Source organism: Pistacia vera, unplaced genomic scaffold (assembly GCF_008641045.1).
Source record: "Pistacia vera cultivar Batoury unplaced genomic scaffold, PisVer_v2 Contig312, whole genome shotgun sequence".
Taxonomy (NCBI): Eukaryota; Viridiplantae; Streptophyta; class Magnoliopsida; order Sapindales; family Anacardiaceae; genus Pistacia; species Pistacia vera.
Window position 1 is genome coordinate 444,549 of NW_022196127.1, and position 17,167 is coordinate 461,715.

General features: G+C 33.6%; 2 protein-coding genes and 1 pseudogene across 4 annotated transcripts; all 3 read left to right on the plus strand.

Annotated features, from left to right (window-relative positions):
* Positions 1–361: 361 nt before the first annotated feature.
* LOC116136388 (probable protein phosphatase 2C 63) lies at positions 362–3,335 on the plus strand. Of its 2 annotated transcripts, none has more exons than XM_031422106.1 (4): positions 362–825; positions 1,206–1,582; positions 2,474–2,710; positions 2,801–2,986. In XM_031422106.1, exons 1-4 carry the CDS (start codon positions 561–563, stop codon positions 2,825–2,827), a joined length of 906 nt encoding a protein of 301 aa, XP_031277966.1. In that variant the 5' UTR covers positions 362–560; the 3' UTR covers positions 2,828–2,986. The 2 variants fall into 2 exon arrangements, with proteins under 2 accessions (XP_031277966.1, XP_031277965.1); XM_031422105.1 differs by having other exon boundaries at positions 367–825; positions 2,859–3,335.
* A 3,410-nt stretch (positions 3,336–6,745) lies between these two features.
* Positions 6,746–9,703, plus strand: LOC116136369 (probable protein phosphatase 2C 63). Of its 2 annotated transcripts, none has more exons than XM_031422084.1 (4): positions 6,746–7,245; positions 7,626–8,002; positions 8,894–9,130; positions 9,221–9,406. In XM_031422084.1, the coding sequence occupies exons 1-4, from the start codon at positions 6,981–6,983 to the stop codon at positions 9,245–9,247; spliced, it is 906 nt and encodes a 301-aa protein (XP_031277944.1). In that variant the 5' UTR covers positions 6,746–6,980; the 3' UTR covers positions 9,248–9,406. The 2 variants fall into 2 exon arrangements, with proteins under 2 accessions (XP_031277944.1, XP_031277943.1); XM_031422083.1 differs by having other exon boundaries at positions 6,749–7,245; positions 9,279–9,703.
* A 5,346-nt stretch (positions 9,704–15,049) lies between these two features.
* Positions 15,050–17,167, plus strand: LOC116136411 (annotated as a pseudogene).

Genomic DNA, 17,167 nt, shown 5'->3' on the forward strand with positions numbered 1-17,167 from the left:
GTCAAACAAATTCTCAATTTTTTTCAGTTTAATTTAATAATGTTTATTTTTAAGTCAACTATTATTTAAAATTTGTGTCAAATAAGAAATAACTAAAACATTTTGTAGCTTTAAAAATTATTTTTTAAATACACATACATAAAATGAAACGTGCATCCAAGTTTGATGATCTCTTTGTCTAACCTGAAAGGCAAGCTCAAAATTCCAAGAAAGTAGTGTTTCTGTAAGAAGAAATAAGAAGAACAGGATTCGATTCGATACTTAAAAAAAACAGTGGATAAGTTTTTCTCCGTATGTCCACGTCAACTCCACGGAACTATGGACTAACAGCGTTTACTTTGAACCATTCGACGGCACCTTTGAAATGTTTCATTTACGCTGTTTCACTTTCACATTCCATCAGCATCAAACCCACCCAAAAAAATAAACTCTTTTTCTCACCAAAAAGTTTCCTCAAAATCTCTCTTTTTTCTTTTTCTTTTTCTTTTTTCTTTTTTGTTAAATTCTTTTAATCATTCATCTGATTAGCAAAGAGTGGTGCCTTGTCGTGTTTGATTATAATGATGTTGGAGAAGTGTAAGAGACCATTAGAGAGGTGTTTCGGAGTAGGAAAAGGTGGTGTTGACGGGCTGTTGTGGCATATGGACTTGAGGCCACATGCTTCTGGAGACTATTCAATTGCAATGGTGCAAGCTAATTCTTTGTTGGAGGATCAGGGACAGGTGTTCACTTCTCCTTCAGCCACATATGTTGGTATCTATGACGGCCATGGTGGTCCTGAGGCGTCCCGCTTCATTACTCATCACCTCTTTCCTTTTCTCCACAGTAAGCTCAGTTTTTCTTTTTTTATTATTATTATTTTTATTTTCTATGGTGATTGAGAAAATGGGCTTTTCTTTTTTTTGTTAACCAGGAAAGGGCATACATTCTTTTTAACTCAGCCCAATCCACAAGGTCTACTTTTGTTTTTTTTGTTTTTTAGTTGAACTTGAACAGATGAATGCATGAATGAATTTTGTGAGGATTATCATGTAGAATTGATGTGAGAAATTATTTGTCTATTAAACTTGAATTAGATTATTGAACTCAGTGATTTGGTTTTTAAACATTACTGATTAATTTCACTTTATCTTTTTATATTTAATTCTGAATTTAAAGTAGAAAAGGGAGAGATAACCTTTTACTGAATGAACTTTGAATTCCAGAGTTTTCAACAGAGGAAGGTGGATTATCAGAAGAAGTGATAAAAAAGGCATTTGATGCAACAGAAGAGGAATTTTTACATTTAGTAAAGAGATCATGGCCTTCTCGGCCACAGATTGCTTCAGTGGGTTCATGTTGCCTTGTTGGTGTGATTGCTAATGATGTGTTATATCTGGCAAATCTTGGTGATTCCAGGGCTGTGTTAGGGAGGAGAGTGTCAGACCATCGAAAAAATACACGGGTATTGGCAGAAAGGTTGTCTATTGATCATAATGTTGGTGTCGAGGAGGTGAGGAAGGAGGTAGAGGCCCTTCATCCTGATGATTCTCACATTGTAGTTTTTACCCGCGGGGTTTGGCGCATAAAGGGAATAATTCAGGTATGAAAAATTTTATCAGCAATTTGGCATTGGATGAGTTATAATTCTAATTGATATGACTACATCTGTTTCTGTGTAAACAAATGAATTTGCAGTTGGTTGTTTGTGCAGAGAATTGTAATTCATGTCTTGCTGCTGTGATTAGGTTTAGAGTTCTTATCAGAAATTTGACTGTTCAGCATACAAATTACCTTTGATTTGCTTGGTATCAAGTCTTTAATGATTCCTATAGTTTCTTTTATAGGACTATGCTTGTCTTATTGGATATAATTTTTCTCTTGCTATCAACCTGTAGTTTAAGACTAAAGGCATGATATTGTAATCCTTATTCTGCTTTAGTCCTATTGCTATATTAAGCGTGTTAGAAGACTAATATACAGGATTCTTATTTCTTAGAAACAAGTTTTGTAGAAGTGTATAAAAAAATCCTTGAAGACCTTAGCTTCTCTAATATTTGCACTTAAAAATATTCGTTTCAGAAATTGGTAAGTATTCTCTCCGTAAATCATTTTCTGACTCTTTGACCCATCCTTCCTGCAAATATATGAAAGTGTATTGCGTTGAAGAATGACAAATGAAATTAATAAGATGATATAAAAGCCTTGTTCTGAGACAGTAGCATCAAATGTTGAGTATACAATCCTTTTGAGCTCCATTTTTGCTTTTATTAGGTCATTCACTGCTATGATATCAGCTTTTTAGCTAAAGTGAAATCACATTTCTATTTCTGGACTATCTTGAGGATTCATCTGCTATCAGTTTTTCTTCGTTCTGTATTATTGTTGTTGTTGTTGTTATAATTATTAGCTCATCATTTGGTCTGGAAATCTCCAATCGTATATAACAGCATTTTATGCACTAGGCTGCATCTAACACTTTTTCCCTTGTTAGGTTTCTAGATCAATTGGAGATGTTTATTTGAAGAAACCTGAGTTTAGCAGTGATACTCTTTTTCAACAATTTGGATCAGCTGTCCCTCTGAAAAGGCCTGTGATGACGGCAGAACCCTCCATATTAATTCGAAAGTTGAAGCCAGAGGACTTGTTCTTGATCTTTGCATCTGATGGTCTTTGGGAGCAATTAAGTGATGAAGCAGCTGTTGAAATTGTTCTAAAGAGCCCAAGAGCTGTAAGGCCTCGGTTAAGAATAAATCGACAAATTTTTTATTTTGTACACATCAGATTTATTATTTGTTACATACACTATATGGTATTGCAGTGCAACAAATGTCGATGCTGTACCTGACAAGAATTAACAGTTCTTTTCCACTCTTTAGGGAATAGCAAAACGATTGGTAAAAGCTGCACAGCAGGTGGTCGCAAGGAAAAGAGAAATGAGATATGAGGACTTAAAAAGAATTGAAAGAGGCACAAGGCGACATTTTCATGATGATATCACTGTTGTTGTGATATATCTAGATCATCCACTGGGTTCTTCGAAAGGTGGATTTAAAGATTATTGCCTTGTTGGGTTCACTAGCGCTCCAGTTGATATTTTCTCTCTTAAAGCAGGTGAAGCAGAGGATGTTCTTCGTGCTGTTAAACGAAGTAGCAGCCACGACTAGTAAGTAATGAGTTATCTTTTGTATAGAAATAATAATTAACACATAAATAGATGTGTCCATCCAGATGATAAGATTAAGGTTTTGGAATAATGATCTCCCTGGAGAGGATGTTGTGTAAATGTATCTTGCTAGTGAGGAAGCTGCTGCCGCTGCTGCTGCCGCCTTACCTCGCATTTTGATTATGTTTATTCTTCCCTTTGCTTTGGGAGATAATAAGATAAAACATCAACTGATATGATATCAAATGCTGCATAACCATGTCTCTTGCTAAGTTCAAGTGTAATTCTTTATAGTGGTTGTGATAAATGGTTATGTGATTTCAGTCTGAGAAGGCATAACTTCACTTATTGCTCTTTTGACAATGTGTTACAAATACTATGTAAAAAGGTTGTTGATGGGTACTTTTCGGAGCTTTAAGGCATTCTCAAAAACTCAGAAAGTTCAGTTTGGTTTTTAAGTGAAAATCTTATATTCAATGTCTCATTTGAGTTGGCTGGCAATTGAAAGTAGATTCTGAGATCAAGTTTATCCTCTGTTATTATCATATATAGCTCACATTTTTTAAAGTAGATTAATAATAAAAAAATTTATTATATGACTTAAAAATTAAAATCAATAAATATTATAATAAATCGAAAAATAGGGATGGGTGTTTGCCCCAGCCCCACAGGGATTTCGGCCTGACCCGACCCGAATGGGGCGGAGAATCCCCAGAAATATTGGGGATAGGGTCGGGGATTAGGCATGGCAATGTTCCCCGGGATTTCGGGGACCTGTCCCGACCCGCCTCATATGGGGCGGGGAAGCCTCAGTTTTTTCAGGGATAGGAGCGGGGGTGGGGGGTGTTTTAATCCCCGTCCTCGGGGATGGGGCGGGGGTGGGTGATGCCTTTCCCCTGCCCCGCCCCGTATATAATATATAAAATTAAAAAAATATATATATATTTACTTTTCACTAATATCCCTATATTTCACCTAATTATACAATTATCCTACCTATATAAACCCATATTTTCCTAATTTCCCTCACCCTAAACAATTGAACAAGAATAAACCCTGACCCATATTTATGTATAATTAATTATGTTTAAACGATTAATTTAAGTGTTTGTCATGTGAACGAGAATTAACTATTGTGTTTGGTAATGTTCAAATTAATTTATATTTATATAAACTTAACGGGGCCGGGACGGGCCTCCAACATTCCCCTTTGGGGCGGGGAAGGGGAATTCATGTCATCCCCGTAACGGGGATGGGGCGGGGATGGGGAATGATTTTGAGGGTGGGGATGGGTACGGTGAATGAGATCCCCGCCCCATTGCCATGCCTATAGGGGATGGTCTTCAAAAAAATTCCCGACCCTCCATGGCCTGTCAACCCTGCCCCTCTGGAGCCCTACCTTCTTTTATTGAGAATTTTTTATTTTTTTTCTTTGCATGATTGTTTAAAAAGTTAGAGTTTAAATCATAGTTTTAAGTAATGTATCTAAATTTATAACATTTTTAATGTTTGTATTAAATTTATAGAAAAAATAATTTAAATGAGGAAGTCTAATAATTAAATATATGTATTAGTATTTTGTGAATTTCACAAAATAATAATACATGGTCCAAAAATAAATTTGATTAGATTATTACAATTTACCAAACCAAGATAAGAATATACATAATAGTTTAACGACTTACAAATTACACATTCAATTATCCTTGTCATTAATTGATTGATTAATTAAATATGATGTTAAACTTAATCAATATTAGAAACTTGTGCTAATGAGATTTGTTCCTTTCACAAATGAACTAATTTTATTAGTTGTAGTTGAGATAGTGTTTTATGAATTAATTCATCAATATACCCAGTAAATTATGTTAAGATTGAATTTAATTATATTAATTTTGTGAAAATTTGATTAATTAACATGACTAACTAAGCCCGAGCCTCCATATAATTAAATAATTAATTAATTTACATATATAAAAATTAGATATAGATATATTTATTTTATGAAAAATTAATTAAATAACAAGGTTGATTAAGCCTAACCAACTAAGTCTTCGTACACTTAAATAAGTAATCAATTTACCTAGTAAATTATGTTAATATTGAATTTAGTTATATTAATTTTATGAAAAATTAATTAATTAACATGGCTAACTAAACCCTAAACCTCTATACAATTGAATAATTAATCAATTTACTTAATAAATTATGTTTATATTAGATATAGATATATTTAATTTTGTTAGGAGGAATTTTCCTACGAAGTCCCATTCATTGAGTTAGACCAAAACGAAGATGGGAGTGATTTCATCCTCACGGGCTAAGGACAAGTGAGTTATCCCCGCCAATGGGACAGATCGAGAACAATCATTGGAGTGAATATCCAGGATGGGGAATGGGGTCTCTGACCCTGACCCGGCCTGTGCCTATCCCTAATAATAAATGTTAATAACTAACGAAAATATCTGAAAATAGTAATTAGTGGCAATCAAGGATTGCCGTATTCACGCAACTAACTGGGTTATGAATTATGGATGGTAGGTGCTTTGTAGGATTATGATGATATGGACGAGTGGACATATCTTGTAGCTGTATCTTTAAATGCCCATCTCTGTCAATCCACCATCGTTCAGCAAAAATATCTCTAAACTCATCTCGTCTTTATTGCCCTTCATACGTGTCAGCTCATGAGTTAATCCTACTGATTTAATACAGTTCCTAAGATTAGCCTTACTTAATCGAACGAGAATGAAAAAACGGTGGATTGAATTTTATGATAATAATTTTTTCAAAATTACATAGTAACAAGGCATTTAATTACGAGATTTTTTAACTTAATTTTTTATATTTAAATCAAGATATAAATTTTATATACGACAAATGTCGATGCTGTACCTGACAAGAATTAACAGTTCTTTTCCACTCTTTAGGGAATAGCAAAACGATGGGTAAAGCTGCACAGCAGGTGTCGCAAGGAAAAGAGAAATGAGATATGAGGACTTAAAAAGAATTGAAAGAGGCACAAGGCGACATTTTCATGATGATATCACTGTTGTTGTGTATATCTAGATCATCCACTGGGTTCTTCGAAAGGTGGATTTAAAGATTATTGCCTTGTTGGGTTCACTAGCGCTCCAGTTGATATTTTCTCTCTTAAAGCAGGTGAAGCAGAGGATGTTCTTCGTGCTGTTAAACGAAGTAGCAGCTACGACTAGTAAGTATGAGTTTACTTTTGTATAGAAATAATAATAACACATAAATAGATGTGTCCATCCAGATGATAAGATTAAGGTTTTGGAATAATGATCTCCCTGGAGAGGATGTGTGTAAATGTACTTGCTAGTGAGGAAGCTGCTGCCGCTGTGCTGCCGCCTTACCTCGCATTTTGATTATGTTTATTCTTCTGGGAGATAATAAGATAAAACATCAACTGATTGATATCAAATGCTGCATAACCATGTCTCTTGCTAAGTTCAAGTGTAATTCTTTATAGTGGTGTGATAAATGGTTATGTGATTTCATCTGAGAAGGCATAACTTCATTATTGCTCTTTGACAATGTGTTACAATACTATGTAAAAACTCCACGAACTTGTGACCTAACAGCGTTTACTTTGAACCATTCGACGGCACCTTTGAAATGTTTCATTTACGCTGTTTCACTTTCACATTCCATCAGCATCAAACCCACCCAAAAAAATAAACTCTTTTTCTCACCAAAAAGTTTCCTCAAAATCTCTCTTTTTTCTTTTTCTTTTTCTTTTTTCTTTTTTGTTAAATTCTTTTAATCATTCATCTGATTAGCAAAGAGTGGTGCCTTGTCGTGTTTGATTATAATGATGTTGGAGAAGTGTAAGAGACCATTAGAGAGGTGTTTCGGAGTAGGAAAAGGTGGTGTTGACGGGCTGTTGTGGCATATGGACTTGAGGCCACATGCTTCTGGAGACTATTCAATTGCAATGGTGCAAGCTAATTCTTTGTTGGAGGATCAGGGACAGGTGTTCACTTCTCCTTCAGCCACATATGTTGGTATCTATGACGGCCATGGTGGTCCTGAGGCGTCCCGCTTCATTACTCATCACCTCTTTCCTTTTCTCCACAGTAAGCTCAGTTTTTCTTTTTTTATTATTATTATTTTTATTTTCTATGGTGATTGAGAAAATGGGCTTTTCTTTTTTTTGTTAACCAGGAAAGGGCATACATTCTTTTTAACTCAGCCCAATCCACAAGGTCTACTTTTGTTTTTTTTGTTTTTTAGTTGAACTTGAACAGATGAATGCATGAATGAATTTTGTGAGGATTATCATGTAGAATTGATGTGAGAAATTATTTGTCTATTAAACTTGAATTAGATTATTGAACTCAGTGATTTGGTTTTTAAACATTACTGATTAATTTCACTTTATCTTTTTATATTTAATTCTGAATTTAAAGTAGAAAAGGGAGAGATAACCTTTTACTGAATGAACTTTGAATTCCAGAGTTTTCAACAGAGGAAGGTGGATTATCAGAAGAAGTGATAAAAAAGGCATTTGATGCAACAGAAGAGGAATTTTTACATTTAGTAAAGAGATCATGGCCTTCTCGGCCACAGATTGCTTCAGTGGGTTCATGTTGCCTTGTTGGTGTGATTGCTAATGATGTGTTATATCTGGCAAATCTTGGTGATTCCAGGGCTGTGTTAGGGAGGAGAGTGTCAGACCATCGAAAAAATACACGGGTATTGGCAGAAAGGTTGTCTATTGATCATAATGTTGGTGTCGAGGAGGTGAGGAAGGAGGTAGAGGCCCTTCATCCTGATGATTCTCACATTGTAGTTTTTACCCGCGGGGTTTGGCGCATAAAGGGAATAATTCAGGTATGAAAAATTTTATCAGCAATTTGGCATTGGATGAGTTATAATTCTAATTGATATGACTACATCTGTTTCTGTGTAAACAAATGAATTTGCAGTTGGTTGTTTGTGCAGAGAATTGTAATTCATGTCTTGCTGCTGTGATTAGGTTTAGAGTTCTTATCAGAAATTTGACTGTTCAGCATACAAATTACCTTTGATTTGCTTGGTATCAAGTCTTTAATGATTCCTATAGTTTCTTTTATAGGACTATGCTTGTCTTATTGGATATAATTTTTCTCTTGCTATCAACCTGTAGTTTAAGACTAAAGGCATGATATTGTAATCCTTATTCTGCTTTAGTCCTATTGCTATATTAAGCGTGTTAGAAGACTAATATACAGGATTCTTATTTCTTAGAAACAAGTTTTGTAGAAGTGTATAAAAAAATCCTTGAAGACCTTAGCTTCTCTAATATTTGCACTTAAAAATATTCGTTTCAGAAATTGGTAAGTATTCTCTCCGTAAATCATTTTCTGACTCTTTGACCCATCCTTCCTGCAAATATATGAAAGTGTATTGCGTTGAAGAATGACAAATGAAATTAATAAGATGATATAAAAGCCTTGTTCTGAGACAGTAGCATCAAATGTTGAGTATACAATCCTTTTGAGCTCCATTTTTGCTTTTATTAGGTCATTCACTGCTATGATATCAGCTTTTTAGCTAAAGTGAAATCACATTTCTATTTCTGGACTATCTTGAGGATTCATCTGCTATCAGTTTTTCTTCGTTCTGTATTATTGTTGTTGTTGTTGTTATAATTATTAGCTCATCATTTGGTCTGGAAATCTCCAATCGTATATAACAGCATTTTATGCACTAGGCTGCATCTAACACTTTTTCCCTTGTTAGGTTTCTAGATCAATTGGAGATGTTTATTTGAAGAAACCTGAGTTTAGCAGTGATACTCTTTTTCAACAATTTGGATCAGCTGTCCCTCTGAAAAGGCCTGTGATGACGGCAGAACCCTCCATATTAATTCGAAAGTTGAAGCCAGAGGACTTGTTCTTGATCTTTGCATCTGATGGTCTTTGGGAGCAATTAAGTGATGAAGCAGCTGTTGAAATTGTTCTAAAGAGCCCAAGAGCTGTAAGGCCTCGGTTAAGAATAAATCGACAAATTTTTTATTTTGTACACATCAGATTTATTATTTGTTACATACACTATATGGTATTGCAGTGCAACAAATGTCGATGCTGTACCTGACAAGAATTAACAGTTCTTTTCCACTCTTTAGGGAATAGCAAAACGATTGGTAAAAGCTGCACAGCAGGTGGTCGCAAGGAAAAGAGAAATGAGATATGAGGACTTAAAAAGAATTGAAAGAGGCACAAGGCGACATTTTCATGATGATATCACTGTTGTTGTGATATATCTAGATCATCCACTGGGTTCTTCGAAAGGTGGATTTAAAGATTATTGCCTTGTTGGGTTCACTAGCGCTCCAGTTGATATTTTCTCTCTTAAAGCAGGTGAAGCAGAGGATGTTCTTCGTGCTGTTAAACGAAGTAGCAGCCACGACTAGTAAGTAATGAGTTATCTTTTGTATAGAAATAATAATTAACACATAAATAGATGTGTCCATCCAGATGATAAGATTAAGGTTTTGGAATAATGATCTCCCTGGAGAGGATGTTGTGTAAATGTATCTTGCTAGTGAGGAAGCTTCTGCCGCCGCTGCTGCCGCCTTACCTCGCATTTTGATTATGTTTATTCTTCCCTTTGCTTTGGGAGATAATAAGATAAAACATCAACTGATATGATATCAAATGCTGCATAACCATGTCTCTTGCTAAGTTCAAGTGTAATTCTTTATAGTGGCTGTGATAAATGGTTATGTGATTTCATTCTGAGAAGGCATAACTTCACTTATTGCTCTTTTGACAATGTGTTACTAATACTATGTAAAAAGGTTGTTGATGGGTACTTTTCGGAGCTTTAAGGCATTCTCAAAAACTCAGAAAGTTCAGTTTGGTTTTTAAGTGGAAATCTTATATTCAATGTCTCATTTGAGTTGCCTGGCAATTGAAAGTAGATTCTGAGATCAAGTTTATCCTCTGTTATTATCATATATAGCTCGCATTTTTTAAAGTAGATTAATAATAAAAAAATTTATTATATGACTTAAAAATTAAAATCAATAAATATTATAATAAATCGAAAAATAGGGATGGGCATTTGCCCCAGCCCCACGGGGATTTCGGCCTGACCCGACCTGAATGGGGCGGAGAATCCCGAGAAATATTAGGGATAGGGTCGGGGATGGTCCTCAAAAAAATTCCCGACCTGCCATGGTCTGTCAACCCTGCCCCTTTGGAGCCCTACCTTCTTTTATTGAGAATTTTATAGTTTTTTTCTTTGCGAGATTGTATAAAAAGTTAGAGTTTAAATCCTAGTTTTAAGCAATGTATCTAAATTTATGATATTTGCTTTTATAATACTTTTTAATGTTTATATTAAATTTATAGAAAAAATAATTTAAATGAGGGAGTCTAATAATTAAATATATGTATTATTACTTAGTGAATTTTACAAAATAATAATACATGGTCCAAAAATAAATTTGATTAGATTATTACAATTTACCAAACCAATATAAAAATATACACAATTGTTTAACAACTTACAAATTACACACATTCAATTATCCTTGTGATTAATTGATTGATTAATTAAATATGATGTTAAACTTAATCAATATTAGAAACTTGTGATAATGAGATTTGTCCCTTTCATAAATGGACTAATTTTATTAGTTGTGGTTGAGATAGTGTTTTATGAATTAATTCATCAATATACCTAGTAAATTATGTTAAGATTGAATTTAATTATATTAATTTTGCGAAAAATTAATTAATTAACATGACTAACTAAGCCTAAGCCTCCATACAATTAAATAATTAATTAATTTACCCAATAAATTATATTAAAATTAGATATAAATATATTTATTTTATGAAAAATTAATTAAATAACAAGGTTGATTAAGCCTAGCCGACTAAGTCTTCGTACACTTAAATAAGTAATCAATTTACCTAGTAAATTATGTGATTGAATTTAGTTATATTAATTTTATGAAAAATTAATTAATTAACAGGGCTAACTAAAGCCTAAACCTCTATACAATTGAATAATTAATCAATTTATTTAATAAATTATGTTTAGATTAGATATAGATATATTTAATTATGTTCGGGGGAATTTTTCCGTAAAGTCACGTTCATCGAGTTAAGCCAAGACGAGAATGGGAGTGATTTCATCTCCGAGGGCTGGGGACAGTCATGAAAGTTGTCCCCGTCAGCGGGACAGATTGAGAACAATCATGGGAGTGAATGTCGGGGATGGGGAATGGGTCCCTGACCCTGACCCAGCCCGTGCCTATCCCTAATAATAAATGTTAATAACCAACGAAAATATCTGAAAATAGTAATTAGTGGTAATCAAGGATTGCCGTATTCACGCAACTAACTGCTTTATGAATTATGGACGGTGGATGCTTTGTAGGATTATGATGATATGGACGAGTGGACGTATCTTGTAGCTGCATCTTTAAATGGCCATCTCTGTCAATCCACCACCGTTCAACAAAAATATCTCTAAACTCATCTCGTCTTTATTGCCCTTCATACGTGTCAGCTCATGAGTTAATCCTACTGATTTAATACAGTTCCTAAGATTAGTCTTACTTAATCGAACGAGAATGAAAAAACGGTGGATTGAATTTTATGATAATAATTTTTTCAAAATTACATAGTAACAAGGAAGGATGATCTAACATGGTTTCCCAAGTCGAGTCCCTTAATGGAAAAGAGCAAGAGAAAGATCTAACATGGTCTCCCAAGTTCAACCTTTAGGGTAAAAGAGCAAGAGAATGATCTAACATAGTCTTCTAGTTTAAGTCCCCACGGTGCTAATAGGTGACCACTGGAACTGTACCCGACTGTAGTTTCAGTATCCAGAGAGATTAGTTGAGCTACGCATAAGCTGAATGAACGCCCAATCATTAAAAAAAAAAAAAATTCAAACACAGTTGGAAACACAAATTCAAACAAATACCCAACAAAGCAACCCAACAAGGCAATAATCAAATACATAAAAACAAATAATAAAAAATTATGACACATAAAATTAATACTTTATAGTAATAAATTTTAAATAAATATTGATTGGTAATGTCGCAATATTGATAATATATTTTAGAGCAATCAATATTTACACTGAGTCAACAGCTGACAAAAAAAAAAAATAGAGTAATCATTTTACATGAATTTGTGTAATTTTATTTAGATGGATGACTAGTTGTAAACAAAACATTATTGAATATTTTAAATTTTACTTTTAGCACGCATTTAATGACAATATTGACATTAAATGATTTATTTTGTTTGATTTAAGCACTGATAATTAGAGATGAGGTTTGCCCCGGCCCGCGGGAATCTGCCCTGACCCGACTGAAGGGCTGGGGAATCCCCGAAAAAAACGGGGATAGGCCGGGGAGGTCCTTAGTAGATCCCTGCATAGGGGACAGGCTGGGGAAGGGGATGTGCAATCCCCTCCCCCCCCCCCCGCCCCCCCCCCCCCCCCCCCCGCTTTTTGAGAATTTTATGTTTTTTTTTTTTTGTTCCCTTACGAGATTGTATATAAAGTTAAAGTTAAAAATGATTTTAAGTAATGTATCTAAATTTATAATTTTACTTTTATAATATTTTCTAATGTTTGTATTAAATTATAGAAAAATAATTTAAATGAGGGAGTCTAATAATAATAATATGTATGTTACTTTGTGAATTTTACAAAATAATAATACATGGGACTGGCCAAAAATATTTAAATGTAGCCTGAAGGATGTTTATATTATTACAATGCCGTTGAAGGAGTATTATTCAATGCAGCCTGAATGATGTTTATATTTTATGCTTTGAAATCCATAAGCATGCTCCAATTTTTGCCAAGAATGTTGTTATTCACCATATTCAATTATTCATATCAATTTTCAGTGAAATTTTCTTTCAGGTATTTATTTTATGAATTTTAGGAGTGAGACTATTTCAGTGGATATTACAATGCGGCAATGCCCAGCAACATAAAGCATCAGAATGTAGAATCTGATTCCTCTATTTAATATTAGAAAAACGTGTTACTAACTTAGTAACAATTAATTTAGTTTATGGCGTAGTTAGTATTGCTTTTTAAATCTTAATTTAAATTTCCAAGAAATTGTGACTTTATATTTTCTTATTATAATTATGCATTTTTAAGAATTAAACTACTGAGATTAAACAGTCAAGTGTCAAATAATACCCATCAACGTGCTAGTTTTTTACAATTAAATATATTGTTATAGAAAGTTTTGATTTACATGGGACAAAAATCCCTGTTCAGGGGATAAATCCCCGCGTGAAGAAATTCCCCGCGAAGCCCTGTTCATCGGGCCGAGCATGGGAGGGGTGGAACAGGGACAGGGACAGGGCCAGGGCATGGGGTCCGAGCCGCGCCCATCCCTACTGATAATAAGAGAATGCCACATTTAATGGTAGATAATGATGATAATAAGAAGAATGCCACATTTAATTGTAGATAATGAAATTGAGGTGGGAAGATTGATAGAATTAGACACATAAAAAGAGAGAGAATGAGATAATTAGAAGACCTTATCTTCACTGTTTTACTAGAATTCTGTAATTAATAATGAGATTAGTGAAGTGGGAACTACATAGAAAGACACTTAACATTTTCTAACAAAAGACCGGTAAAAGATGATTGGCTGATTTTAAATTAAAAATAAATATTACCCAATCATCTTTTATCACATAGTTTGTATGAAAAAGTTTGTATAAAAAGTTTATAAATGTAGTAGTACTCAATGGAATCATTTATAAACTTTAGAATAATATTAGAATACAAATAAATATATAAGATTTATATACAATGATGTGATAGAAAATAAATTAAAAGTGAATATGATGAGTTTAACTTTTATATCACTATTCATGCATTTTTGCACATCACTTTGTATAAAAAAAATTTGTAAAATTTTTTTGTACCTCTAATTATCGATTTTAAGAATACCAAATTTATAAAAATTTTCAAATAAAATAACCCCAACATTATATGAAAGTAACCGAAAGAAAAAAACAGAAATATAAAAAAACCATCATACCTAATTTTCTAAAGAAATCAAATTACATTTACCAAATGATCTCATTTTTCTTTAAAAAAAAAAAAATACTTTCATTTAAAGCATTGGTAAATTAATTTAATTATAATCTACTATGCTAGAGCTATTCCATCTTTAAATTCTAAGTGAGGTTGATTCTGTGAAAGTATTTTTATATAGGTCAAATCTTTGTTTTTTTTTTTTTTTTTTTTTTTTAAATTTAAAATGTCAAACAAATTCTCAATTTTTTTCAGTTTAATTTAATAATGTTATATTTTTTATAAAGTCAACTATTATTTAAAATTTGTGTCAAATAAGAAATAACTAAAAACATTTTGTAGCTTTAAAAATTATTTTTTAAAACAACATACATAAAATGAAAACGTGCATCCAAGTTTGATGATTCTCTTTGTCTAACCTGAAAGGCAAGCTCAAATTCCAAGAAAGTAGTGTTTCTGTAAGAAGGAAATAAGAAGAACAGGATCGATTCGATACTTAAAAAAACAGTGGATAAGTTTCTCCGTAGGTCCACGTCAACTCACGAAATTGTGACCTAACAGCGTTACTTTGAACCATTCGACGGCACCTTTGAAATGTTTCATTTACGCTGTTCACTTTCACATTCCATCAGCATCAAACCCACCCAAAAAAATAAACTCTTTTTCACCAAAAAGTTTCCTCAAAATCTCTCTTTTTCTTTTTTTTTTTTTTCTTTTTTGTAAATTCTTTAATCATTCATCTGATTAGCAAAGAGTGGTGCCTTGTCGTGTTGATTATAAGATGTGGAGAAGTGTAAGAGACCATTAGAGAGGTGTTCGGAGTAGGAAAAGGTGGGTTGACGGGGGTTGTGGCATATGGACTTGAGGCCACATGTTCTGGAGGCATATTCAATGCAATGGGGCAAGCTAATTCTTTGTTGGAGGATCAGGGACAGGTGGTCACTTCTCCTTCAGCATATGTTGGTATCTATGACGGCATGGTGGTCTGAGGCGTCCGCTTCATTACTCATCATTCTTCCTTTTCTCCACAGTAAGCTCAGGTTTTTTTTTTTATTATTTTTATTTTCTATGGTTATTGAGAAATGGTTTTCTTTTTTTGTTAACCAGGAAAGGGCATACTTCTTTTTAACTCAGCCCAATCCACAGGTCTACTTTTGTTTTTTGTTTTTAGCTGAACTTGAACAGATGAATGCATGAATGAATTTGTGAGGATTATCATGTAGAAATGAGTGAGAAATTATTTGTCTATTTAACTTGAATTAGTTATTGAACTCAGTGATTTGGTTTTAAACATTACTGATTAATTTCACTTTATCTTTTATATTAATTCTGAATTTAAAGTAGAAAAGGGAGAGATAACCTTTTACTGAATGAACTTTGAATTCCAGAGTTTTCAACAGAGGAAGGTGGATTATCAGAAGAAGTGATAAAAAAGCATTTGATGCACAGAAGAGGAATTTACATTTAGTAAAGAGATCATGGCCTCTCGGCCACAGATTGCTTCAGGGGTTCATGTTGCCTTGTTGGTGTGATTGCTAATGATGTGTTATATCTGGCAAATCTTGGTGACTCCAGGGCTGTGTTAGGGAGGAGAGTGTCAGACCATCGAAAAAATACAAGGGTATTGGCAGAAAGGTTGTTCATTGATCATAATGTTGGTGTCGAGGAGGTGAGGAAGGAGGTAGAGGCCCTTCATCCTGATGATTCTCACATTGTAGTTTTTACCCGCGGGGTTTGGCGCATAAAGGGAATAATTACAGGTATGAAAAATTTATCAGCAATTTGGCATTGGATGAGTTATAATCTAGATAGACTACATATGTTCGTGTAAACAAAAGATTTGGAGTTGGTTGTTTGTGCAGAGAATTGTAATTCATGTCTTGCTACTGTGATTAGGTTTAGAGTTCTTATCAGAAATTTGACGTTCAGCATACAATACCTTGATTTGTTGGTATCAGTCTTTAATGATTCCTATAGTTTCTTTATAGGACTATGTGTCTATTGGATATAATTTTTTTCTTGCTATCAACCTGTAGTTTAAGACTAAGGCAGATATTGTAATCTTATTTGCTTTGTCCTATTGCTATATTAAGCGTGTTAGAAGACTAATATACAGGATTCTTATTTCTAGAAACAAGTTTTGTAGAAGTGTATAAAAAAATCCTGAGAGACTAGCTTCTCTAATATTTGCACTTAAAATATTCGTTCAGAAATTGGTAAGTATCTCTCGTAGATCATTTCTGACTCTTTGACCCATCCTTCTGCAATTATATGAAAGTGTATTGCGTTGAAGAATGACAAATGAAATTAATAAGATGATATAAAAGCCTTGTTCTGTGACAGTAGCATCAAATGTTGAGGATTACAATCCTTTGAGCTCCATTTTTGCTTTATTAGGTCATTCACTGCTATGATATCAGCTTTTTAGCTAAAGTTGAAATCACATTTCTATTTCTTGGACTATCTTGAGGATTCATCTGCTATCAGTTTTTCTTCGTTCTGTATTATTGTTGTGTTGTTATAATTATTAGCTCATCATTTGGTCTGGAAATCTCCAATCGTATTACACGCATTTTATGCACTAGGCTGCATCTACACTTGTTCCTTGTTAGGTTTCTAGATCAATTGGAGATGTTATTTGAAGAAACCTGAGTTTAGCAGTGATACTCTTTTTCAACAATTTGGATCAGCTGTCCCTCTGAAAAGGCTGTGATGACAGCAGAACCCTCCATATTAATTCGAAAGTTGAAGCCAGAGGACTTGTTCTTGATCTTTGCATCTGAGGTCTTTGGGAGCAATTAAGTGATGAAGCAGCTGTTGAAATTGTTCTAAAGAGCCAAGAGCTGTAAGGCCTCGGTTAGAATAAATCGACAAATTTTTATTTTGTACACATCAGATTTATTATTTGTTACATACACTATATGATATTGCAGTGCAACAAATGTCGATGCTGTACCTGACAAGAATTAA